Source organism: Myotis myotis, unplaced genomic scaffold, assembly GCF_014108235.1.
Source record: "Myotis myotis isolate mMyoMyo1 unplaced genomic scaffold, mMyoMyo1.p scaffold_m19_p_6, whole genome shotgun sequence".
Taxonomy (NCBI): Eukaryota; Metazoa; Chordata; class Mammalia; order Chiroptera; family Vespertilionidae; genus Myotis; species Myotis myotis.
Genome location: NW_023416368.1, coordinates 99227066 through 99253675, shown reverse-complemented (window position 1 = coordinate 99253675; position 26610 = coordinate 99227066). Strand labels below are relative to the sequence as shown.

At 50.3% G+C, this 26610-nt stretch overlaps 1 protein-coding gene across 9 annotated transcripts in view; it reads left to right on the top strand.

Moving 5' to 3' along the window:
• Positions 1-24933, top strand: part of MGAT1 (alpha-1,3-mannosyl-glycoprotein 2-beta-N-acetylglucosaminyltransferase) — a 29665-nt gene extending 4732 nt beyond the window's left edge. For 8 of the 9 annotated variants that reach the window (XM_036313299.1, XM_036313298.1, XM_036313301.1 and 5 more), the window contains one exon: positions 22383-24933. In XM_036313299.1, coding sequence (XP_036169192.1) covers positions 22500-23843 — 1344 coding nt within the window. In that variant the 5' untranslated portion in view covers positions 22383-22499 and the 3' untranslated portion in view covers positions 23844-24933. Of the gene's footprint in view, positions 1-1700; positions 1815-22382 lie in introns of those variants that run through there. The other variant, XM_036313304.1, reaches the window with a different exon arrangement.
• Positions 24934-26610: the final 1677 nt, after the last annotated feature.

Sequence of the window (26610 nt, the reverse complement as noted above, 5' to 3'; positions counted from 1 at the left end):
CACAGACAGTCCTCCATCTTATTCCCCATCGAACTGCCTTCGATGGAGAAGAATTATCGTTAGAGGTGGGAATCTGACATCTCATGGGTTGGTTGGGCTCCCCACCTTACAGCATCACACTATGTCCTTTGTCCTGAAGAGTGGTTTTAGCTACTGATATTTTGGATCTACAAACCATTGTTTCCTAACCTTTTACACTTTTAGGAAACTATTGCTTTCCCTCTTGCTCTGACATGGAGTGTGAGTGTGTAGACCTCCCATATCCCTTACAGGAGGAAAAGCTTCGAGAGGGCAGAGGTGCAGATGCTGGCCACTGGCCGGCACATGAGCATGGGCTCGCCTCGCCCGCCATAGTCCACATAGTCGGCTAGGCTGGAGGCGGGGACACACACAGTCCCGCCTCACAGATGTGCCCGCTCTCCTCTCACTCTGCTCATTCGGGGCTGAGCTCCAGCTACTTCTACCAAGGTTCCCTGCTGCCCACGCTGCGCCTGTCAGGCTGGACACACAGACATCTCGGAGAGCGCTTGCTGAAAGTGTGCATGAGGACTCCAGCTTTGGAGGCAGGGGTGCCTGGGTCTAAAACTCAGCCAGGTCCCCTCTAGGTCTTATGACCTCCATTACTTGGCACTTTCACCCTGCGCCTCACATTCCTCATCTGGGGAACAGGATGATAATGCAGAGCTGCTAGGGGGGTTAGAGAGGCTGAGGGAGGGGTCTGGCCTGTGGAGGCCTCTGTGTACTTTGGTTTCAGCACCTCTAGTCCATGTAGGGCCTTTAGGGCATGCCCTGCCCCTCGCTTCTTTAGAACCTGCACAATTCACGTTTCATGTAGAAACGAGTTAGCCAGCGAAGTCAGTGAGGAACCAGCAGCACAGAGGTCAGCCTGCTCTGCCCGCGGCGGGGAGGGAGGCGGATGGGAGGTGCGATGCCAGTGCAGGGTGTCCTGAGCACAGGTCAGCGCTGGCCCTTCTCAGGGAAGTCTGCAGAGCAGGCAGTGCTCCGCTCCCCACCCTCACGTCTCATGTCAGACGCTGGCCTGCAGGCTTTTCTGGATTCTGCCCCCACCCCCTTTCACAGGGCTCTCAACCCTGTGAGTGAGTCCTTTCCTCCCTAGGTGGGTGCTGGTTCTACCCTGGGACATGTCCGTCTCTGCTTTTGCTCAGACTAACCGCTCTCCTTCCCCACCCCCACCCTCCACCCCCACCCCCTGAGCCCCACCCCCACCAAAAAGAAAGAGGGAAACGCAGCTGGCCTCTCCTGCTTTGGGCAACAGGTGTCATGCACCCACCCCCTCCCTTTTGGCGCCGGTTCCTCTTCTCACGTTGTACTGGGGCCCCCCTATGTTGCCCCTGACTCCTTCCCGGAAGGAGCGTTTGCGGGGTTCGGGAGAGCTGGCCCCCAGACTGTTGGCCTCGAGTTTGGCAAACGCACTCCCCAGGACTGCCCGTCTCAGGAGGCTCTGCTCCCCAGTCCGGGGCTGGGCAGGGAGAGGCGAGAGGGCGGGCCTGGAGGGTCGAGGTGTCCCGGGGTCGGTAGCGACCGGTGCAGTTGCCGATGCGAGCGGAAAGGGCCCGGCGGTCACAGCGCCTCCCGACATCGGGCCGGGAAACGCGCTGTCAGGCGGGAGGGCGGGCGGGGAAGGAGCGGCCTGGGAGTCGGCGGCCGCCCCGCCCCGGCCCCGCCCCCTGGCGGCCCCGCCCCCGGGGAAGGGCCACGTTGCCCGTCGGCGGCCGGGCAGGCGGAAGGCGCCGGGCGCCAGGCTCGCTCCCGCAGCCGAGGCGGCCGAGCGGGAACCGGGAAGTTGGGACCTGGTGAGTCGGGCCGGGAGCCGGCGGCCGCAGCTCGGAGCTGGCCCCGGGGGTGACGGAGTCCGACCGAGGGAGGCCCGCGGGAGGGGAGAGGGCGCCTCGGCTCCGGTCCCGGCTGGAGCAGCGGCCCCTCTCCGAGCCCATCGTGGCCCCGACAGCCCCGGGCCGTGAGCCCGCCGCCCGGCCGCCGCCCCTCCCTCCCGAGCTGGAAGTCGGCTGTGGCTCCGCCTTGGGAGCGCGGGCCTCCGGCTGCTGGACGGAGGCGGTTGTGCAACTCGGGCGCAGGGCGTCGTGGGTGCGGGCGGGAGAGGTGGGGTCGCCGGGGAGGGTTTGGGGAGCCAGATGCGAGGTGGCCTGTCCCCAAACCACCCAGCGTCCTGTCCACAAGCTACAGGGGCTCCTTCTTCTCAGCCGCAAGGAAGACGTAACTTAATGTGAAAATATGTAAATTGGCAAGAAAACTTTTTTCCTGTTTGCTGCTGGGTGTGGAGTAGGGGCTCCCGGGACGTGCAGGGTCCCATCTTGTAAACTGGAGCCGCAGGGACGTGCAGGCCGGTTTGCATCTCCACAGAACAGCGGGGCGGGCGAGGCTCCACCGGGGTTAACCCTCGCTCCTGTGTGTGTTTACTTAGTCTTTGCTTTAGAACAGCGATGTTCAACCTTTTCCGTCTCATGGCACACACACCAGTTACCAAACCTTTAATGATCTGACAGAAGCGTAGGTATAATTTCGGTTCATTCACACCGGATGCTGTTATTGTGTTGGCTGTTGTCCTTTCTGTATTTGACAGTCTAAGGAAAAGAGGTCAGTGCCTCTGACTACCTAGCGGGGTATCGCATGTGTTAAAAATTCTTGCAGCGCACTCCAGGGTATGTAGCCTTTTCTCTGAGATGTCATCCTCCAGGCCCTGCCTCCCAGGGTGAGTCACTGCTGCCCGACCCATCCCGGAGACCACTGAGCTCCGGGTCCCCACTCCCGTGTCCTTGGGCTCACAGTTCGGACGCATTGTCGCGTGTCTCACCTCAGTGGCATATGTGACAGCTTAAACTCATTTTCTCTTCATCATCAGAGATCAGGGACTTTGATGATCCAGATCAACCTTCTCTCTCTTCACATGAGGGAACCAAGTCACAAGGGGTCAGGTGACTTGCCCGGGGTCACCTGTTTGCTGGTGCTGGATTGCCTGAAACCCAGGCCTTCATGCTTTTGTTGGGCTAGCATCATACTTCCCCCTTGCCTTTTCTTTTCCAGGATATAACCTGCACCCTTTCTGTCCTAGGTCTTATTTTCTAAGCCCTTGAATTATTTAGTGTATCTTCTCTGACTCCCTTTCAGTTCTTCCATCCTTCTGAAATTATGGAGCCTGGTATGTGATACAGGAGTCTAGTGGAGGTCTAATATTGAACAAGAAAGTAATTCAGTTAGGTCTTCATTACTTGTGCCATGTTCTCTTGTTTTCTGGATATTTTAGGTAGTGCTTTTTTTTTTTTAAAAGATATTTTTTATTGATTTCAGAGAGGAAGGGAGAGGGAGAGAGAGATAGAAACATCAATGATGAGAGATTCATTGAGCGACTGCCTCCTGCATGCCCCCTACTGGGGATTGAGCCCACAACCCAGGCATGTGCCCTTGACTGGAATCGAACCCGGGACCCTTCAGTCCACAGACTGACACTCTATCCACTGAGCAAAACCGTCTAGGGCTAGGTAGTGCTTTTAAACATACTAAGCAAGGCAGAAATAGAAGGGAAAGTCTGTCAATATTCCTTCAGCTCCTCTACTTTTAAGAAGCTAAATATGACTTCTCCATTATTGCCTACAATGGGAAGTTGACTATCTGGGGTTCTCTTGGTATTTAAGAAACATTTTTACCAGAAAGAGGGAACTGGCTGAAGAATGCCATGGGATTAGTGTTAGAAAGGGATCTCACAGCTCCGAGGCAGCCCTGCAGATGAAGAAATGGAGACCCACAGGGGATGGTGGGGCTTGCCCAGTGCCTCCTGGGTTTTGGCTGAGGGTTTTATGTATGAAAAAGGCTCCCACTATGGTGCAGGTGTCTTTGTACTTGGTGGTGTGGACAGCTGTATGTCACTTCCCTAAAGAAAAACCGTAGCAAGTCAAAAACAGTTTTGAGTCTGTGCCTTGTAGACAAATGTCATTAATAACAGAACATGAGAGACTCAAGTCAGTGTTCTGGACTGTTGATCTATTTTAGAAAGGAAGGTGTGGCAGATTGTATTTTCCCAGAATGGCACACCCGTAAATATCCCAGTCCACACGTTACAAGCAGACAGTGTCCTCCAGCCACCCGGTGGTGGGTTTGTGGCTCTCCCCCTTTGAATGCGGGCAGGGACTGTGATACTCCTGACCTGTGAGTAAGGCAGACGTGCTCCAAGGCTGGATCCTGAAAAGGACACTTAGCTTGCTGTCTTTCCTGGGACTCTCACCTTTGGAACTCAGCCATCATGTTCAGAGGAAGCCTAGGCCACATGGAGAGCCCAGTGGAGGGTTCCAGCCAGTGCTCCAGCTACTGTCTTAGCCAACACCAACATCAACTTGCAGACATGTGAGAATAAGCATTTAGGGGAGCCCATCCCCAGCTTTTGAGTTTTCTAGCCAAGGTCTCAGACATTGTGGAGCAGAGGCAGGTCATCCCCTCTGTCCCACTGTCCAAAGTCCTGACCTCTGGACACTGTGAGAGGGAATACATGATTGCTCTCGTTTTAAGCCAGTAAGTGCTTCCATTCAGCAATAGATATCTAATAAGGAAGGGGATGTGAGTAGACGCAGTCTTCAGAGTTTGGACGTGGGGCCTGAGCACAGTGGCAGGAAGAACTCTTGCCCATGTCAAGGCTACATAAATTCTGTTTCACTCATTGTTTCAGGTACTTTTTGCCTCATAATGAATCATCCCAAAACTAAGTGACTTAAAACAACAGAATCATTTTATTCCTACCTCAGCTACGTGGTTCTTGCTCCTGGTCTTCTGTGAAGTTGCAGTCAGATGTGGCTGAGCTGGGGTCATCTGAAAGGCTTCCTCATGTCCAGTCAACTGGAATACCTAAGGGTGTCCTGTCCATGTGGCCTGGACTTGCTCTTGCATTGGTGGCTGGAGGGTCCACGAGCAAGCATCTCAGGAGCACCAGGTGGAAACGATTGCCTTTCATGACTAGTTTCAAAGTCACACGTCAAAGGGAGGGAACAGGCCCTCCTCTCCCACCGCTGGACGGAGGGCTGTCCTCATTGACGTGGGACTTGTCATAGTCGTTTTTGGAAAACGTAATCCTTCACTCATGCTGCTGGTTTTTGGTCTTGTTGCTCCTTGATTTAGTTAATAATGCAGGCAGTCCTCCTTCCAACTACTTGTATTTTATATGTGTGCCAAGCTGTGATAGGCTTAGAGGTCATAGAGCCTTTTTCCTACGGAGCCAGGGAAGGCACGGCCACAGAGTCTATTATAGTGTGGAGGACAAACACAGATGTGGGAGAGTGTGGTGGGAGTATAGTCATGGGAAGACTTGACTCTGCCAGGAATGTTACAGAAGGACTAACCTGAACTGGGCTATAAAAGATGTGTGAGTGCTTGCAAGTGGGGCAGTGGATAATACTTCCGGACGAGGAACCAGCCAGAGCAAAGACACAGCAGCGCACAAGTATACTTCTGGGGGAAATAAGTAATCTGCTGGAGCCAGAGGATGGGCTTCGTGGGGTGGTGGTTGGAGGTGAGTTTGAAAAGCGATGTTTGAGTCAGTTTGTTATGAAGACTGTGTGTCATAATATTAAGTTTAAGTTTTATTCTGCAAGCAGTGACAGCCTCATGTTTGTTGTTGTTGTTGTTGTTGTTGTTGTTAATCCTCATCTGAGAATATTTTTTCATTGATTTTTAGAGAGAGGAAGGGAGGGATAGAGACAGAGAGAAACGTAGATGCGAGAGAGACATATTAATTGGTTGCCTCCCACACGAGCCCCCCACCAGGGTCAGGGTTCAAGCCTGCAGCTGAGGTACATGCCCTTGATGGGAATCAAACCTGGGGCCCTTCAATTCAAGGGCCAGTGCTCTGTCCACTGAGTCAAACCAGCCAGGACAGCCTTGTGACTTTCAAGATAGGTCAGTGTGTGACCAGGCTGCACGGTAGAAAGGATGTTTGGCCATAACCGGTTTGGCTTAGTGGATAGAGCGTCAGCCTGCGGACCGAAGGGTCCCAGGTTTGATTCCGGTCAAGGGCATATACCTTGGTTGCGGGCATATCCCTAGTAGGTGGTGTGCAGGAGACAGCTGATCGATGTTTCTCTCATCGATGTTTCTAACTCTCTATCCCTCTCCCTTCCTCTCTGTAAAAAATCAATAAAATATATTTTAAAAAAAGAAGGATGTTTGTCCTCTGGGGACTTTGCTTAGAGGGAAGCAAGGTTAGTGATAGACAGGCCAGCTGAGAGGCCCCATCACTAATTCAGGCTTAAAATAATATTTTATGCCCTAGCCAGTTTGGCTCAGTGGCTAGAGCATCGGCCTGTGGACTGAATGGTCCCAGGGTTGATTCTGGTCAAGGGCATGTACCTAGGTTGCAGGCTTGATCCCTGGCCCAGGTCAGGGCAACCAATCAATGTGTCCCTCTCACATCGATGTTTCTCTCTCTGTCTCTCCTGCTCCCTTCCACTCTGTCTAAAACTCAGTGGAAAAAATATCCTCGGGTGAGGGTTAACAACAACAAAAAAATAATATCCTATCTAATAAAAGAGAAACATGGTAATTAGCGTACGACCGCTACCCTTCCCATTGGCTAATCAGGGCAATATGCAAATTAACTGCCAGCCAAGATGGCGGCCAGCAGCCAGGCAGCTTAAAGCGAACATGAGGCTTGCTTGCTTCAGTGACGGAGGACTCCAACGTTCCCCGCCTGCTGCTGCTGGCCTCTGATCTGCAACTCTAAGCAACTATGTTACAAATATAGAAGCTAAACAAAACCCCAGAAACCTGCTTTCAGCAGCGGAGGCCTAAGAGCTGGAGCCAAGCCTCAAAGTTAAAGCTGGCCCAGGATAAAAAAATAATAATAAGAAGAAAAGGAGCGTTTGGGAGCTTCAGTCACCCGCCAGCCTGAAAACAGCCCTCAGTCCCTCACCAGACTGGCCAGGCACCCCAGTGGGGACCCCCATCCTGGAGGGTGTGTGACCAGCTGCAAACAGCCACCATCCCCTCACCCAGGCTGGCCAGGCACCCCAGTGGGGACCCCCACCCTGATCCAGGACACCCTACAGGGCAACCAACCGGCCCCCACTCGTGCACCAGGCCTCTATCCTATATAGTAAAAGGGTAATATGCCTCCCAGCACCGGGATCAGTGGAGCCAAGAGGAATCCTGGCACCGGGATCCGTGTGACAGGGGGCAGCGCCCAAAGCCCCTGATTGCCCTGTGGCTCTGCGTGTGACAGGGGGCAGGGCCACAACCTCCCTATCTGCCCTGCTCTGTTTGTGACAGAGGGCAGCGCCCAAACCCCCTGATCGGCCCTGCAATGTGTCTGATAGGGGGGAGCTCCCCAACCCCTTGATCGCCCTGCGGCTCTGTGAGACAGGGTGCGGCGCCCCAACCCCCTGATCGGCCCTGCTCTGTGTGTGACAGGGTGCGGCGCCCCAACCCCCCCCACCCCCCATGGGCCCTGCTCTGTGTGTGACGGGGTAGAACCATAACCTCCCCATCGGCCCTGCCCTAAGTGTGAGAGTGGCGGTGCCCCAACCCCCTGATTGGCCTTGCTCTGTGGGTGATAGAGGGCGGCGCCCCAACCCCCTGATCCGCCCTGCTCTGTGGGTGATAGAGGACGGCGCCCCAACCCCTACCCCACGGGCCCTGCTCTGCGTGTGATGGGGTAGAGCCATAACCTCCCCATCGGCCCTGCCCTGAGTGTGAGAGTGGCGGCGCCCCAACCCCCTGATCGGCCCTGCTCTGTGGGTGATAGCGGGCGGCGCCCCAACCCCCTGATCCGCCCTGCTCTGTGTGTGACAGGGGGCGGTGCCCCAACTCCCCTATCGGCCCTACTCTGTGAGTGACGGGGGGAGCTCCTCAACCACCTGATGGGCCCTGCTCTGTGTGTGACAGGGTACGGAGTCCCAACCCCCCTGATGGGCCCTGCTCTGTGCATGACAGGGGGCAGCGCCCCAACCCCCTGATGGGCCCTGCTCTGTGCGTGACGGGGGGAGCTCCCCAACACCCTGATTGGCCCTGCTCTGTGCATGACAGGGTACAGAGCCCCAACCCCCCGATGGGCCCTGCTTTGTGAGTGACAGGGGGCAGCGCCCCAACCCCCTGATTGGCCCTGCTCTGTGCATGACGGGGTGGCGCCGCAACCTCCCCATCGACCCTGCCTTGAGTGTGACAGGGGGCGGTGCCCCAACCCCCCAATCGGCCCTACCCTGAGCATGACTGAGGGTGGCATCGCAACCTCCCAATCCGCCCTGCTCTGTGCATGACAGGGGTGGTGCCCCAACTCCCCAATCGATCCTGCTCTGAGCCCGACCAGGGGCTGCACCTAGGGATTGGGCCTGCCCTCTGCCACCCGGGAGCAGGCCTAAGCCAGCAGGTCGTTATCTCCCAAGGGGTCCCAGACTGCGAGAGGGCACAGGCCGGGCTGAGGGACCCCCTCTTCCCCCCGAGTGCACAAATTTTTGTGCACTGGGCCTCTAGTCTATATATAAAGAGCCAGGGGCTGTCACATCCGAAACAACCAAACGGATGACCGAACAGGCTGAGTGGGGCAACAAGGTCGGCAGGAGGGTTAGTGAGGGACGACCAAATGACTGAGCAGCAGGCTGCGTGGGGCGATCAGGCCAGCGGGGAGGGGCGGGGGGTCAGTGAGGGATGACCAGGCCGGCAAGGGGCTCAGTTGGCAGCAACCAGGCTGGTAGGGGGAGCAGTGAGGGGCAACCAGGCTGGCGGGGCGGCGGGGCAGTTCTTTTTAAAATCCAAAAAATTTTAGCCCTAGTCGCTTTGGCTCAGTGGACTGCAAGGTCCTGGGTTCGATTCCGGTCAAGGGCACATGCCCAGATTGCTGGCTCAAATCCCCAGTAGGGGACATGCAAGAGGCAGCCAATCAATGATTCTCTCTCATCATTGATGTTTCTATCTCTCTCCCCCTCTCCCTTCCCCTCTGAAATCATAAAAATATATTAAAAATACATATATATAACCATCCCATATGCTATTGCACCATGGCCCTGCTGTGTTTGCATATCAATTTAATAAACTCATTTAAAAATAAATAAAGTAAAATAAAATCCAAAATATTTTAAAAACCAGGCTGGCAGGGGGGCCAGTTAGGGGCAATCAGACAGGCAGGCAGGTGAGCAGTTAGGAGCCAGCTGTCGTGGATTGTGAGAGGGATGTCCCGGATTGGAGAGGGTGCAGGCTGGGCTGGGGGGAACCCCCACCTGCACGAATTTTGTGCACTGATCCTCTAGTCTATAGATATAAAAACCTAAGTGACCGTTATGACTGGACAACCGGCCCGTAGCTATGATGCGCACTGACCACTAGGGGGCAGACGCTCAACTCAGGAGCTGCCCTGATGGTCAGTGCTCTCCCACTGGGCGAGATGGCCTGATCACCCCGATCGCCGGCCAGGCTGAGGGGCCCCTCCCTTGCACGAATTTGTGCACCAGGCCTCTAGTTTTATAGTAAGGAAAAACGGTTCAGAATAAAGGGTTTGAGGCCTTTAAATGGGATAATGGCAGTGAGTAACTGTCTTCCATTTTCATAATTCTGAAATTCTTGTGGCTGGATGTGTTTCAGAATTTAGAATTTTTTGGATTTTAAAAAGATGATCTGAGCCCTACCCAGTTTGGCTCAGTGGATAGAGCGTCGGCCTGCGGACTGAAGAGTCCCAGGTTTGATTCCGGTCAAGGGCACATGCCCAGGTTGCTTGCTCAATCCTCATTAGGGGCGTGCGGGAGGCAGCCAATCAACGATTCTCTGTCATCATTGATGTTTCTGTCTCTCCCTCTCCCTCCTCTCTGAAATCAGTAAAAATATATTTTTTAAAAAAGATGATCTGAGAACCATATGATTTCACTTATATGTGGGATATAAAACTGAAACTCATAGACATAAACAACAGTGTGGTGGTTGCCAGTGGCAAGTGAGTGGGTGAAGTGGGTATAACATATGATTTGACTTTGGGTGATGGACACGTAGCATAATATATAGATCTTGTATCAGAATCTGCACCTGAAACCTGTATGATTCTATTAACCAATGTCACCCCCATGTATGTAAATGATGGACACACAGCATAATATGTAGATCTTGTATCAGAAATTTACACCTGAAACCTATATGATCCTCTTAACCAATGTCACCCCCATGTATGTATGTAAATAAATAAATAAGTAATGATCTGGTGCATAAATGATGTAGTGTAAGGTCTGGAGCAGCACACCATAATCCAACATATTTATTTCTGTAGCAAAATGTATGACTAGTCACACTAAGTGGGATTAAATAAAGACTATAAATAGCCTCACATTAGATTAGATTAGATTTCACCAAATGAGGGTAAGTTGGATTTTACTGCCAAATGAGTGTAGAAAACTTCTTGTTTTTTAGCTCTTTGTGGACTTGGGAATTGCCGTTAAGGGATTGTGGGTGTGTGGCCAGTTTTTAGGTCACAGCAAATCTCTTGAATGTTGAGGATCCCAGCACAGCAGTTTGGCACACTGAGGCAGCTGATCCTCATCCCCAAGTAGCTTGTAGCTGAGAGATTTGACAGATGTTGAGCAAGAGGTGCTGGTGCTGATGGTTTAAAGGGGAGGTGGAGCTCCCCTAGTCTTTAGACATCAGGAAAGTTGTCCTGGTAGATATCCTGACATCAGAAAGTTGTCCTGGGTCAGAGTGCACCAGGCGAAGACAAGGAAGAGCAGATCAAGCATCAGGCGCATTCAGAGGCCCTGAGGTGGGCTGGCGTGTTTGGGGCCTGGAAGGAAACTAGTAAGAGTGGAGCAAAGCGAGCCAGCAGAAAGGGGACAGACGAGTGACTGGCTAGTGTGTATATTGTCATGTGCCAGGCACTGCTCTAAACACCTGATATGGATTATCTCACCCAGTCCTCACAGCGTCCAATGGGGTATTTGATGAAGTGAGAAAATTGAGTCTCAGAGATGTGAAGAAATGTGGGGTGATGCCAAGCATGGCCCCAGGCTCTCCTGCTTGCCCTTGTTACTCCCATGTCTTCCTGATGGTAGGACTCAGGGCAGTGCTTCCTGGAGGAGTATGTGGGCTCTGCTGGCCCAAAGGGCTGGCTCATCTCTAGGGCACAGCCGGCTGCTAGAAGTGCATGCACTCACGTTTGTGCATGCACCCGGACCAGAGAGTGGACAGTCTTGCTCTGGAGAATCTGTGGACAGCAGTAGGAGACGGCACTGGGACTCGAACAGCCTGTGTGGGGAAGCTGTGGGGTCGGGGAACGGGTGTGTTGTGTTCTTTTATGGCAAGAGGAACACGTTCTGTTTAGGAAGTTAGAGAAAAGGGTCATGGGTTGGTGAACAAGGGCCAGAGTGCTAAGGCGGAGGCCTGCCTGTACTGTGGCAGCTGTTTCCTGTTGGCCATGGGGCCACTGTCATGTTTACAGACTTGCTAAGAATCCAGTCTGCTGAGGGCCTTCAGAAATTGCTTTGATCTGCATGGTGAAGGTTCAGACATGGACCACATCCTGAGGGGGAGTGAGGAAGAAACTGGAAAGCCTGATTGGCATATGGTCACTGATAAGATAGGAAGTTAATGACACCGTAAAACGGAAATAGACTTGTGGTTTCTGAGAAGGCTGGGGGTGTGGAGCTGCAGGTGGGTGGTTTCTGGGAGGAAAGACAGGTGGTTCAGTGCTGGCAGGCACTGAGGGCTTCTCCAGGTCCCTTCAGAGGCCCTTCAGGACCAGCCCCTTTGAGACTGTGCCTGCTTGAGAGCCCAGGAGCACAGAGATTGCATCTGGACCAAGGTTTTGACCAGGATTAGAGAACTGGGCTGTGAGGCAGAGGGTATCTGGCAGAGAAGCTGGCATAGGAGGGCACATACCTGACTGTTTGGGGTGTAAAGGGGCAAGACCAGAGGAAGGAAGGCGAACAAGAGAGATCACGTGGTCAGGAATGGCTGCTGTCCAGGAGTTGGAGGGTTTAGGACAGGGGTCCTCAAACTATGGCCCGCGGGCCACATGCAAATACAAATATTGTATTTGTTCCCGTTTTGTTTTTTTACTTCAAAATAAGATATGTGCAGTGTGCATAGGAATTTGTTCATAGTTTTTTTTTTAAACTATAGTCCGGCCCTCCAACGGTCTGAGGGACAGTGAACTGGCCCCCTGTTTAAAAAGTTTGAGGACCCCTGGTTTAGTAGGTCCTTTCAAGTGTGGCGAGCCAGCACGGCCATGGCATACTCAGCCCCAGGGCGCCTTATGAGCCATGTCAGCTCAGCCTGGTTCAGTGACCCTGAGACGGGGCGGGGGGTGGGGGTGAAGGATGGAGAAAAGACAGACAAGAGAATAAAAGCTGGGTCTGGGTGGGACGCTGCTCCTGGATGGAGAGACAGTGCCACGGACTACAAGCCCTGTCTTTATTTTATAGCCACATTCCACGAGGCAAAGTAAGGGCGTGGTCAAGATGTTTACAGTATTCTTGTGGGTTTCGATCCTACTCAATACATGCACCTGAACTCTATCAAGCCCATATCACTCAGGCACGTGGGGCCACGTGTTCGGACCATAGGTTCAAACTTACAACTATAGCTGTTGGCTATAATTGTGCTGGGAGGACTTGCATGTGGCAATGAGAAGACTGTGCCCTCTCATTAGTCTGAGGCTTGAACCTGTCCAAACACTGTAGCCGCTCTCCACATTCAAGTCATGGAATCTGGCAGAGTGAGGGGTTAGTGGGACTCTGCTTGTTTCTTGTTGGGTGTGTGTCCCAGCCCCTTTCCCGAGCCTGGTAGACAGCAGGTGTGTGTTGCATGTCGTTGAGTGTTTGAGGAATTCAGGACACAGGGATTATCCCATCGCCCTTAACTGCTGTGCCAGGGGTGGGCAAAAGCAGGTTTACAATTGTTTGTTTGGAAAATACAACAATTGGTAAAGAATAAAAGAATAAACTCTGTGCTTTTCAATCCTCACAATTATAAACCTACTGTTGCCCACCTCGTATTCCAGTTTTGTCATTTGACCCAAACATGTCATTAAAAAAACACACAGTTTAATTGAGGTGTAATTGACATATATTAAACTGCACGTGCATATTTAAAAAGTACAATGTGATAAGTGTGAAGCTCTTGTCACATATCCACCCTCCAATTTCCTCATGTGCCTTTGTTAGACCTCCCCCGCTGTTCTCACTGCCCCCATCCCTAGGCAACCACTGATTTTCTTTCTGTCTTTATAGATTGCTTTGTATTTTTTGAGATTTATATAAGTGGATTCATAGTGTATGTACTTTTTTTTGGTCTTTCACATCTTGCTTAATTATTTGAGATTCATCCATGTATTGTGTATATCAGTAGCTTCTTCCTTTTTATTGCTAAATATTATTCCATTGTATGGGTAAATCACAATTTGTTTTTTCGTAGTGCCTTGTTTATGGATTTTTGGGTTGTTTCCAGATTTTGGCGATTATGAATAAAGCTGCTATAAACATTCCATATTGGTTTTGTATGGGCATATGTTTTCATTTCTCCCGGATATATATCTAGGAGCGGACTTGCTGGGTCATAATGGTAATTCTCTGTTTAGCATTTTGACAAACTGACAAACTGCTATAAGAGGATATTAGTTTCATACCTCACACTATATACAAAAATTAACTCAAAATGAATCATAAACCTAAATGTTAAACCTAAAACTACAAAATTAAAAAAGAAAACAGGGAAAAGTCTTTGTGACTTTGGGTTAGGCAGAGATTTTAGATACAATGCATGATCCATAAAAGAAAAAGCCCCTAATAGTTGGACATCATCAAAGTTAAGAATTTCCTTTCTCTGTTGACACTTAGGATGGAAGGACAAGTTTCTGCATTTGTATCAGTCGGATGGGTGAGGAATGTTATCTCAATTAGTTTTAATTTACATATTTATAATATTTTATTGATTTTTTTACAGAGAGGAAGGGAGAGGGATAGAGAGTTAGAAACATGAATGAGAGAGAAACATTAATCAGCTGCTTCCTGCACAACCTCTACTGGGGATGTGCCGGCAACCAAGGTATATGCCCTTGACCAGAATCGAATCTAGGACCCTTTAGCCTGCAGGCCGACGCTTTATCCACTGAGCCAAACCGGTCAGGGCTACATTTTTCTTATTATGGATCATCTTTTCATATGTCTAAGGACCATTTTAGTGTCTTTGCCCTTGTCTTTTAGAGAAATATTTTTGGCCATTTTTGCTCTCAGGTGTTTAAGTTTTTTGCCTATAAGGTATTGGTTCTTTATGATGTATATTGCAGATATTCTCTTCCATTTTGTCATTTGACTTTTTACTTGGCTTATGCGTTTGTTTGTTTTTTGAGGATATTTTTCATTGATTTGAGAGAAAGAGAGGGAGACATAGAGACATAGGTATCAATATGAGAGAGAAACATCGATTGGTTGCCTACTGCACCTGCCCTGACCAGGAATCGAACCCGCACCCTTTGGTGTACAGGATGACGCTCTAACCCACCGAGCCACACTGGCTTATGTGTTTTTAGCCATGCAAAAGTATTTTATTTATTATTGTATCGGGATTTTGACTCATTTAGAAAGCCTTTCCCTATACCCAAGTTATAGAGGTTTTGATCCATGTTTTCTTCTAGCACTTTATTTTTAATGTTACTTTTAATTGATTTTTAAAATATATTTGTATTGATTTCAGAGAGGAAGGGAGAGGGAGAAAGAGATAGAAATATCAATGATGAGAGAGAATTGGCTGCCTCCTGCATGCCCCCTACTGGGGATCAAGTCCATAACCCGGGCATGAGCCCTGACTGGGAATCGAATTGTGACTTCCGGTTCATGGATTGATGCTCATCAACCAGAGCCACACCAGCTGGGCTATAGTTGTGTGTGTGTGTGTGTGTGTGTGTGTGTGTTTAAATCTCTGAGCTACTTGGAAGTTATTCTTGTGTACAGATCTAATTTTATTTTTTCCAAATAGCTGTATAGTTGTTATTAGTAACAAGACCATATTTTGCCCCAGGATTTCTAAACATTAGATTTCTATGTCTAGTTGGGTCTATTTCTGGAGTTTAAATTCTATTCCATTGAGGGGAGAAACCAAGATGGCAGCATAGGTAAACACCTGAACTTGCTGCCGCGCACAACCACATTAAAACTACAACTAAAAGACAAAACAAATATCATCCAGAACCAGGGGAAGGCTGGCTGAGTGGAAATTCTATAACTAGAAGGAAAGAGAAAAGCGCATTGAGTCCTTCCTGTAGGAGGTGCAGAGGTGTGGAAGTGTGGAGGTACGGAGGCGCTTGCGAAAGGGGCTGGCAGCTGGGTACGCTGTTGTCTTTTTCAATTGGGAGGGAGATACAAGCTCCCGACTGCTCTGAACTCCAGTTCTGGGTGAGAATCTGGGAACCCAGACTCATACCAAGAGAAACTGGACTGTCTAGCATTGGGCCAGAACTTGAGGTGCTTGCAGCGATCATTGTTCCTGCACAGGGCCGCGGGACACAGAAACCCAGGGACCTATCCGGGGGAGGGCTGACTGGCAACCATTGCTGTTTGCTCCTCCCTGGTGATTCCCTGAGACCCCGCCCCACCCAATTTACAAACCCACCCAAGCTGTGTGTAGAGGCTTTTGCGTACGAATGGCCTGGCCTTTCTCCCCCTAAAAACCTGTCAAACTGTAGCTGGGTCAGAGAACCCCAGAGCTTTCAAAAGAAGGCCTAAGGCTAGTCAGCAGCCTGCATTGCTTCACAGCTGGGCCTCATCTGGGCACCTTCAAACCCCAAACAAAGAGGAGAAATCTGCAGATCTCTCTGTAGCTCCTGCTGGGTAACTTCAGGCAGTGGCTGACTTTGCACCTCCTTGGAGATCCAAGAGCCAGTGTACCCAGTGGTCAGAGTGAGACCATCCAGATTAAAACTCTTCACATCCATGAGACACACTAAGGGGGCAGACTCAGTGAGTGCCAAAGTCCCACTGAAGCAAGTCCTGCCCCATAAGGGTGTCTCCAGCACAGAAGTTCTCCCATTGTAGACACAACTGGTCCTCACAGCCAATTGGCCTGGAGGTCAATTCTTCCCAGTGATACCAACAGCAATCAAGGCTTAACTACAAACAAGACTGTGCACACAGCCCACAAAGGGGTGCACCAAGAGTGTCCACCTCAGGTAATTAGGGAGGCTGAGCCACTGGGCCCTATGGGACGCCTAGCACACAAAGCCACTCTATCAACACAGGGAACCAGCCAAAATGCAGAGACAGAGAAACAGGTCACAAATGAAAGAAATGGAGGAAAGCAAACTATTGAATATAGAGTTCAAAACCATGGTTATAGACTACTCAAGAATCTTCTAGAAATCTCTAAGAAATATAGTGATACCCTCAAGGATATGAAAAAGGATCAATTAGAAATTAAGCATACACTGACTGAAATAAAGAATAAAATAGAGAGATCCAACAGCAGACTAGAGCCGTGGTCGGCAAACTGCGGCTCGTGAGCCACATGCGGCTCTTTGGCCCCTTGAGTGTGGCTCTTCCTAAGCCTTAGGAGTACCCTAATTAAGTTAATAACAATATACCTACCTATATGGTTTAAGTTTAAACAATTTGGCTCTCACAAGAAATTTTAATCGTTGTACTGTCGATATTTGGCTCTGTTGACTAATGAGTTTGCCGACCACTGGACTAGAGGATCCCAAGAATCAAGTCAAAGATTTGAAATACGAAGAAGCAAAAAACACCCAGCCAGAAAAGCAAAAGGAAAAAAGAATCCAAAAATATGAAGATAGTGTAAGGAGCCTCTGGGACAACTTCAAGTGTACCAACATCCAAATTATGGGGGTGCCAGAAGAACAGAGAGAGCAAGATATTGAAAACCTATTTGAAGAAATAATGACAGAATACTTCCCCTACCTGGTGAAAGACATAGACTTACAAGTCCAGGAAGCGCAGAGAACCCTAAACAAAAAGAATCCAAAGAGGACCACACCAAGAGACATCATAATTAAAATGCCTAGGGCAAAAGACAGAGAATATTAGCAGCAAGAGAAAAACAGTTAGTTACCTACAAGGGAGTACCCATACGACTGTCAGCTGATTTCTCAACAGAAACTATGCAAGCCAGAAGGGAGTGGCAAGAAATATTCAAAGTGACGAATAGCAAGAACCTACAACCAAGATTACTCTACCCAGAAAAGCTATCGGTTAGAATTGAAGGTCAGATAAAGAGCTTCACACACAAGAAAAAGCTAAAGGAGTTCATCAGCACCAAACCAGGATTATATGAAATGCTGAAGGGTATTCTTTAAGAAGAGGAAGAAGAAGAAAAGGTAAAGATAAAAATTATGAACAACAAAGTGACAGCAAATACATATCTATCAACAAGTGAATCTAAAAATCAAGTGAATAAAAAATCTGATGAACAGAATAAAGTGGTGAATAGAATATAATCAGGGGCATAGAAAGGGAGTGGATTGACAATTCTCTGGAGGAAGGGGGTGTGGGAAGAGACTGGACAAAAATCATACACCAATGGACGAGGACAGTGGGGAGGGTAAGGGCAGGAGATGGGGTGGGAACCGGGTGGAGGGGAGCTATGGGGGGAAAAAGAGGAACAACTGTAATAATCTGAACAATAAAGATTTATCAAAAATAAAAATAAAAAAATTCTACTCCCTTGAATGATCTGTTTATTACATACCAGAGCTACATAGTTCCTTTGTTTTGTTATTATTAATCCTCACCAGAGGATATTTTTTACATTGATATTTAGAGAGAGTTTAAGGGAAGGGGGAGGAGGGGAGAGAGAGAGAGAGAAACATTGATGTGAGAGAGACACATCAATTGGTTGCGTCCCACACGTGCCACGACCGGGGTCCAGGGATCGAACCTGCAACCCAGGTACGTGCCCTTGACTAGACATTGAACCCACCACCCTTCAGTGCGCAGGCCAGCGTTCTAACCACTGAACATACAGGCCAAAGCAGTGCTAAATCGCTTTAGTGATAGAGGCTTTGTAATGTATAGTATTTTACTATCTGTTTACAGTGAGTCCCTCTCCTACTTGCTTGCATTATTTTTCTAGATATTGTTGCAGATTAATTTTTTCATGTGAACTTTACTAGGAGTATCGGTTAATAATGCGGATTTTGTAATCAAAGAAAACGATAATTTCAAGAGAAACATCAAAAGTTCTTTATTCAAAGTAATGTCCATCGCTAGCTACACATTTCCCCCATCTTTCAGGTAATTTGTGGGTACCGTCCCAATAGAACTTCTCTTGTTTTGAGGAAAACCATTCAGAGACCCAATTCCACTTCTTCGTGTGTTTTGAAGTGCTGCTCAGAAAGTGCGTGTGCCATTGATCGGAACAAGTGGTCATCTGAAGGAGCAAGGTCTGGTGAATACGGTGGGTGGGTTCATACTTCCCAGGCAAGATCTTTTAACGTACCTTTAACTGGTTTTGAAGTGTGTGATGGTGCGTCATCATGAAGCAAAATTACTTTGCCATGTCTTCTGGCCCATTCTGGTCATTTTATGATCAAAGCGTGGTTCAAATTGATTATTTGTTGCCGGTAGCGATCAGTATTAACGGTTTCACCTGGTTTTAGAAGCTCATAATACGCCACACCTTCCTGATCCCACCAAACACAGAGCATTGTCTTCTTTCTGAAGCGATTTGGCCTTGCAGTCGATGTTGATGGTTGACCTGGATCAACGCATGATTTTGTGCCTTTGTGATTCTCAAAATAAATCCACTTTTCATCGCCAGTCACAATTCGATGCAAAAAAGTCTTTTTTTCGTGCCATTGAAGCAACATTTTACTGATGACTTTTCAGTTTTTCCATTTGTCTTTCCTTCAGTTGATGTGGCCCCCATTTTCCTTCCTTTACAATCTTTCCCAGTGCTTGTAAACGATCAGAAATTGTTTGCTGAGCGAAGTTTAATCTTTCTGCAAGTTGTTTTTGAGTTTGACACGCACCTTCATCCAATAACGCTTGTAATTGTTGGTCTTCAAACTTTTTCGGTTGACCTGGATGTTCCTTGTCTTTCACGTCGAAATCATCACTTTTAAAGCGTTTAAACCAGCGTTCACAAGTATCTTGAGATGGAGCATGTTCACCATAAGCTTCCTGAAGTATATGATAACTTTTTCTTCAAAATAAAGTAATGAATTAAAACTTCCTGCAAATGCTGTTTTTTGGCATGAAATTCGACATTTTTAAGCGTAAAAATATCTATGATGTTAACACCTTCAGGAAATTTGACATATGAAGTTTTGAAGCTTGCTGTCAATGCAGCAAAATAGCATACACATCAAATCGCATATATTTCAGCATAGTATGTGTAACTCCATCGATTGAAAAAAATCCGCATTATTAACCAGTACACCTAGTAGTGTCTGTCTGTCTAGCTCCATAGAAAGGTATCCTTATTGAGAATTTTTATTATGCTGAGATGTCCTATTCAAGAACAAGGGATTTTTAAGTCTTTTGTGTCTTTTAGGAGATACAGTTTTTTCATATAAGTTTTGAATATTCCTTGTTAAGTTTATTCCTAAATAGCTTATTGTCTTCATGGCTATTGAAATAGGGTTTTCTCATGTATTGTTTCTTTAATGAGTTACTTGTGGGTATGGAGGCTATTGGTTTTTGCGTGTTAATTTTTATATCATGAAACCTTGGCCATGTCTTTGATTGATTGGGTTGGTTTTATCATTGATTCTCATAGAATTTTCCAGGCATATTCTCACAGAATCAGCAAATAAGGATAGTTTGCCTCTTTCCCACGTCTTCACTGTTAATTCTGTTCTGTGTTCCAGTTGCACTGGCTGATCCCTCCAACAGAATGTTAAATAGCCATGTAGATCGCATGTGCTTGGCATTGCTGGTGGGAATGCCTCCAGTCTTCCTTACTGAACAAGGTGCTGGCTTTAGTCCTGAAGTGTGATATTTGACTTTGATTAATTCAGTAATCTTTGGGCATTTTGATTTATAATGGGAGGCAGCTGGTACCATCCATCCTCCCCCTGAGCTCTGGCTAGAACAGCTGTGGGCAAACTATGGCCCGCAGGCTGGATCCGGCCCGTTTGAAATGAATAAAACTATTGAAAAAAAAGACTGTACCCTTTTATGTAATGATGTTTACTTTGAATTTATATTAGTTCACACAAACACTCCATCCATGCTTTTGTTCCGGCCCTCCGGTCCAGTTTAAGAACCCATTGTGGCCCTCGAGTCAAAAAGTTTGCCCACCCCTGGGCTAGAAAATGGGAAATGAAATCTGTCAGGTAGGGAAGGGAGAGGTGGGGTTCCTTTGCTTCTTTACTTCCACCAACATCACTTTACCCTTCAAACATATACAGGTATTGCTTTTCTGAGGACTCTCAAACTCATGTAAAATATATATATATACTAGAGGCCCGGTGCACAAAAATTTGTGCACTCGGGGGGAAGGAGGGGTCCCTCAGCCCGGCCTGTGCCCTCTCGCAGTCTGGGACCCCTCAGGAGATAACGACCTGCTGGCTTAGGCCTGCTCCCGGGTGGCAGAGGGCAGGCCCAATCCCTAGGTGCAGCCCCTGGTTGGGCTCAGAGCAGGATCGATTGGGGAGTTGGGGCGCCGCCCCCTGTCATGCACAGAGCAGGGCGGATTGGGAGGTTGCGATGCCACCCTCAGTCACGCTCAGGGTAGGGCTGATTGGGGGGTTGGGGCACCGCCCCCTGTCACACTCAAGGCAGAGTCGATGGGGAGGTTGTGGCGCCACCCCCTGTCACGCACAGAGCAGGGCCCATCAGGGGGTTGAGGAGCTCCCCCCTGTCACTCACAGAGTAGGGCCGATAGGGGAGTTGGGGCACCGCCCCCTGTCACACACAGAGCAGGGCGGATCAGGGGGTTGGGGCGCCGCCACTGTCACACTCAGGGCAGGGCTGATGGGGAGGTTATGGCGCTACCCCATCACACACAGAGCAGGGCCCGTGGGGGGAGGGGGTTGGGGCGCCACCCTCTATCACCCACAGAGCAGGGCTGATCAGGGGGTTGGGGCGCCTTCCCCTGTCACGAACAGAGCAGGGCAGATAGGGAGGTTGTGGCCCCACCCCGTCATACACAGAGCCGCAGGGCGATCAGGGGGTTTGGGCGCTGCCCCCTGTCACGCTGATCCCGGTGCTGGGAGGCCTTTCAGCTCCCCTGATCCCGGTGCTGGGAGGCATATTACCCTTTTACTATATAGAATAGAGGTCTGGTGCATGGGTGGGGGCTGGCTGGTTTGCCCTGAAGGGTGTCCTGGATCAGGGTGGGGGTCCCCACTGGGGTGCCTGGCCAGCCTGGATGAGGGGATGATGGCTGTTTGCAGCTGGTCACACACCCTGTTTTCAGGCTGTTTTCAGGCTGGAACTGAAGCTCCCAACTGCTCCTTTTTTTCTTTTTTCTTTTTATTCTGGGCCAGCTTTAGCTCTGAGGCTCCAGCTCTTAGGCCTCCGCTCCTGAAAGCAGGTATCTGGTTTGTTTCGGTTCTCGAAACTCTGTATCAACTCCAGCTCTGAGATCCCAGCCGGCTGAAAGCAGGTTTCTGGAGTTTTGTTTAGCGTCCGTATTTGTTACAGTATTTGAAACTGCAGGCTCAGAGGCCTGCAGGGGAAGGCGGGGAACATTGCAGTCCTCCGTCACTGAAGCAAGCAAGCCTCATGTTAGTTTCAAGCTGCCTGGCTGCTGGCTGCCATCTTGGCTGACAGTTAATTTGCATATCTCCCTGATTAGCCAATGGGAAGGGTAGCAGTCATACGCCAATTACCATGTTTCTCTTTTATTAGTGTAGATATATAATAAAAGTGTAATATGCTAATTAGACCGGACGTCCTTCTGGACAAAGCCCGGGCTGCGAGGGAAGCCCAAGTCCTGGGTGCCTGCTGGAAGCCGGAGGGAAGCATGGGTCCCGGGTGCCAGAGGGAAGTTGGTACTGGCAGCGGGGGAAGGCCTACTCTTGCACAATTTTCATGCATTGGGCCTTCAGTGTGTGTGTGTGTGTGTGTTTTTGATTGATTGATTTCAGAGAGGAATGGAGAGGGAGAGGGAGATAGAAACACCAATGATGGGAGAGAATCACTGACTGGCTGCCTCCTGCATCCTGGGCATGTGTCCTGACCAGGAATTGAGCCATGTCCTCCTGGTTTATAGGTCGACGCTCAACCACTGAGCCACCATGACTGGGGAAGCATGTTGTCCCAGCCCTATTCTCTTATTCAGATCACCACCCAGATTAGGGGATGGGCAGTTCTTTTCTAAGAGAGCCCTGGAATGCCTGCCTCCTGTACTTTTCACCTTTTCCTGGAATACCCCTCACCCCACCCCATGCTGCCACATGCCTTTGTGATGATGGCTGCTGTTCTCTCTTCTCTCCCTAGGTGCATGGCTACTTCCTAATCCCAAAGCCCAGAGGACACATCCCTAGAACTGTGCGGGTGAGGCCGGCCAGCAGGGCAGCTTGAGCGCCCCTCTCGTGGCTCCCCGCGGGGGCCAGGATGCTGAAGAAGCAGTCTGCAGGTCTTGTGCTGTGGGGCGCCATCCTCTTTGTGGCCTGGAACGCCCTGCTGCTGCTCTTCTTCTGGACGCGCCCTGTGCCCAGCAGGCTGCCCTCAGACAGCGCTCTGGATGATGACCCCACCAGGCTCACCCGCGAGGTGATCCGCCTGGCCGAGGACACCGAGGTGGAGCTGGAGCGGCAGCGGGGGCTGCTGCAGCAGATCTGGGAGTACTCTGTGCGGCGGGGCCAGCGGTGGAGGGTGCCCACTGCCGTCCCACCTGTGCCGCCACGAGGGCCTGTGACCTTGCCGCCAGCTGTGATCCCCGTCCTGGTCATCGCCTGTGACCGCAGCACTGTCCGGCGCTGTCTGGACAAGCTGCTGCACTATCGGCCCTCAGCTGAGCGCTTTCCCATCATCGTCAGCCAGGACTGTGGGCACGAGGAGACAGCTCAGGTGATAGCCTCCTATGGCAGCGCCATTACACACATCCGACAGCCCGACCTGAGTACTATTGCGGTGCCACCCGACCACCGCAAGTTCCAGGGCTACTATAAGATCGCGCGCCACTACCGCTGGGCACTAGGCCAGATCTTCCACAAGTTCAAGTTCCCCGCAGTGGTCGTGGTGGAGGATGACCTGGAGGTGGCCCCGGACTTCTTCGAGTACTTCCAGGCCACATACCCGCTGCTGAGGGCCGACCCCTCCCTCTGGTGTGTGTCTGCCTGGAACGACAACGGCAAGGAGCAGATGGTGGACTCGAGCAAGCCGGAGCTGCTCTACCGCACCGACTTCTTCCCCGGCCTGGGCTGGCTGCTGTTGGCCGAGCTGTGGGCCGAGCTGGAGCCCAAGTGGCCCAAGGCTTTCTGGGATGACTGGATGCGGCGGCCTGAGCAGCGGCAGGGCCGGGCCTGCCTGCGGCCGGAGATCTCCAGAACCATGACCTTCGGCCGCAAGGGTGTGAGCCACGGGCAGTTTTTTGACCAGCATCTCAAGTTCATCAAGCTGAACCAGCACTTTGTGCCCTTCACCCAGCTGAATCTGTCGTACCTGCGGCAGGAGGTCTATGACAGGGATTTCCTTGCCCGCGTCTATGGCGCCCCTCTGTTGCAGGTGGAGAAAGTGAGGACCAGTGAGCGGAATGAACTGGGGGAGGTGCGGGTGCAGTACACCAGCAGGGACAGCTTCAAAGCCTTCGCCAAGGCCCTAGGAGTCATGGATGACCTCAAGTCGGGGGTCCCCAGGGCCGGCTACAGGGGCATCGTCAGCTTTCTCTTCAGGGGCCGCCGTGTCCACCTGGCGCCCCCGCAAACCTGGGAGGGCTACGATCCCAGCTGGAATTAGTGCTGCCTGTCTCTCCCGGCCCCTTCCCTGCCACGGCACATGCTGAGACAGACTGCAGTCCTGGCTGCACCCTCCTCTCTGTGTCTCTCTTGGGTCCATTTATCTTTTTATTTTATTTTTGAGTGGCATTCGAGTGCACAAATGAGAAGGTGAAGATGACTCGCCCATTGAGAGGTTCAAATCAGGGGAAACTTTCTGGGGTACTTTGGGGGATGTTGAGCAAGAAGTCACTGTGTGGTAGGCAGAGACGGCTTGTTGGGGCCACATGCTTTCATGTGCCAATTTTTCTCCTAGGGCATCTGCAGAGAGGCTGGCAACTTGAGTTCTCTTGCCCAGGCCGCTTTTCCCTGTCCTGGCTCTCACAGCCAGGTATGGGCCCTTCTCTTGGGCCTGACCCCGCCCCCATTTGGAGGGGGAGCTGGGTCCGGTGAGAAGAGAACAGACAGATTTGTGGCCAGAACGAGACCAAGCAAAGGGGTTTTGTCATCTAGGTCTGGGCGGAGTTTGTTAGGTTGTCAGGGTTTATGCCTCCCGCCTATTTCCCCCCTCTTTTCCTCTCTCCTTATCACAGCTCTTCTTTCCCTGCAGCCTAGCAGTTATGATTCCAAGATGGAAAATTGAAGGGGAACAGTAAGACCTTCACCAGAGCCCTGGCCAGTTTGGCTCCTCCCTGGCAGTGGGGGGAAAGGGGATGGGGGGAAGCTTGGTGTGCGGGGCACCCTCTCTTATCCTGCCTCGAAGAAACAGAAGCTGCCCCTCAGCCCATCCTGTCTGCAAGCGGGTCCTTTCCTGTCATTCCAGGAGGGTTCTGAGCCGGCTTGCTGGGAGGGAGGTTAGCTCCTCCCTGAGACCTTGGCTTTTAGAGGTCCCCTCAGTGTGAGGCAAAGCAGCCAGGACAGGATGACCCACACAACCCTCCTTCCTGTGCCCACCCCACCCCTCAACACCCTGTATCTGTTCAGGTTAGGATGCAGATGGGGGCTTGGAGAGCAATGTCTGTGCTTTTGTTTCTTGCGCGACCTCAGTTCATGGAAGAAAGTTGAAGCTGCAGAATTATTTTCAAAAATAAAAGGCTGAATTGTCTGAAAAACGTGTGTATGTGTCCTGGAAAAGGAGATGAGGGTGGAGGAGGAAAGAAAGAGGGGGAATGAAGATTACAGGAAGGCTGAGCCGGCAAGAGGAAGTGCATCGGCAAGAGGAAGTGAGTGCATCGTTTGGAGGAAGGGAAAGCAGATGACGAGGAGGAGGGGGCAGAGCACAGGAAAGCTGCGGAGTCTGGGGTAAACCGAGTCCAGGCTTGAGTATGGACAGGACCCAAGACCATAATCATCTCTAGAGGGGGCCGTGGGGCTGCGGTGGGCTTGGGCTCCCTGTGAGCCTGGGCGGGAGGAGAGCCCAAGTGGGTGCTGTGTGCAGGGCGCCCTCTGCTGGCTCGGGCAGCATTTCTGGGCCTCGGGAACTGCCCTGACCTCCAGGATGCAGAGCTGATACTCCGTCGGCTTAAGAAACATTCCAGCCTGTAGGGAGTTTTTGTGAGTTTATTTGAGCCAAACTGACAATTGCCAGGAAGCAAAATCTCAGGGGATGGAGATAATGCTCCAGAGAATGGCAGTCTTGCATGTTATTTTCTACATTACAATCAAAAGAGAAGGCCTAAGTGGGTGGGTTACATGAAATCCTTGGTGACAGAGTAGGGGAGGTGGGAGAAAGCAAAGCGGGAAACCTGTGGGATTGCATAAAAAGTAAATGATAGACACATGCTGCTTTTACATAGGTGGGTGCAGGGCAGTTAACAGTCAACCATTAACTATAACAACGAGAGGATGTGTAGCGTCTGCCCTGAGCGGTCAGGAAAAAGGCAGGTTACCCTGACATTCCAAAGGTACAGGCTCAAGGTGAAAGTTGGCCTTTGTCAGGGAATGTTCTAGCCTAGGACATGACCACCCACCATAAACTGCTTTTAGTTAAAAGGTTTAATTTCAGCCCTGGCCAGTTTGGCTCAGTAGTTAGAACGTTGGCCTGCGGACCAAGGTTGAAGGGTTCAATTCCCAGTCAAGAGCACATACCTCAGTTGCATGTTTGATAGCCAGCCCTGGTTGGGGCACGAGCAGGAGGCAACCAATCAATGTGTCTCTCTCACAGATGTTTTTCTTTCTCCCTCTCTTTCCTTTTTCCCTTCCACTTTCTCTAAAAAATCAATGGAAAAAATATCCTCAGGTGAGGATTTTTAAAAACGTTTTAGTTTCAGACCATCCTATGTGGTTACTTTGAGTCTCTGTGTTTTTAAGGCTGCCATGCAGGCCTCCTCAGAGCCTGTCGGGTTTAGTTTGTGGCCCCTTTTCATGCACTCCTGGTAAGCTGTGGCAGTGACCAGGGCCCCTGTGTGAATGCCTTTTACACTGCCACTCAGAATGCACATACTGGCTAACGTTTTCTGGAACTTTCACCCATATCGTGTAATGCATTCCGAGAGTGTCTATTCGCCAGTTTGTTTAAATGCTGCTGTGACCTACCCACTTGATTTCATTAATGGATTTGAAAACTGCAGGCTTTGTTCACAGACACCATTCTGGAGCTTCACACCAGATGGGCCAGCGGTCAGTGGGCAATCACTTGGTCACTACCGGAGCAGTTGTGGCCCCTCTTCCGGGTTCAGGAATTCCCAGTGTGCTTGAAACCGGACCAGGAATGGGTCTGGGCTGCCTGTCACTACTTGAGCCAATTAAGCAGAGACAGGATTGAATAGAATATGAGCGTTTTTATTTTC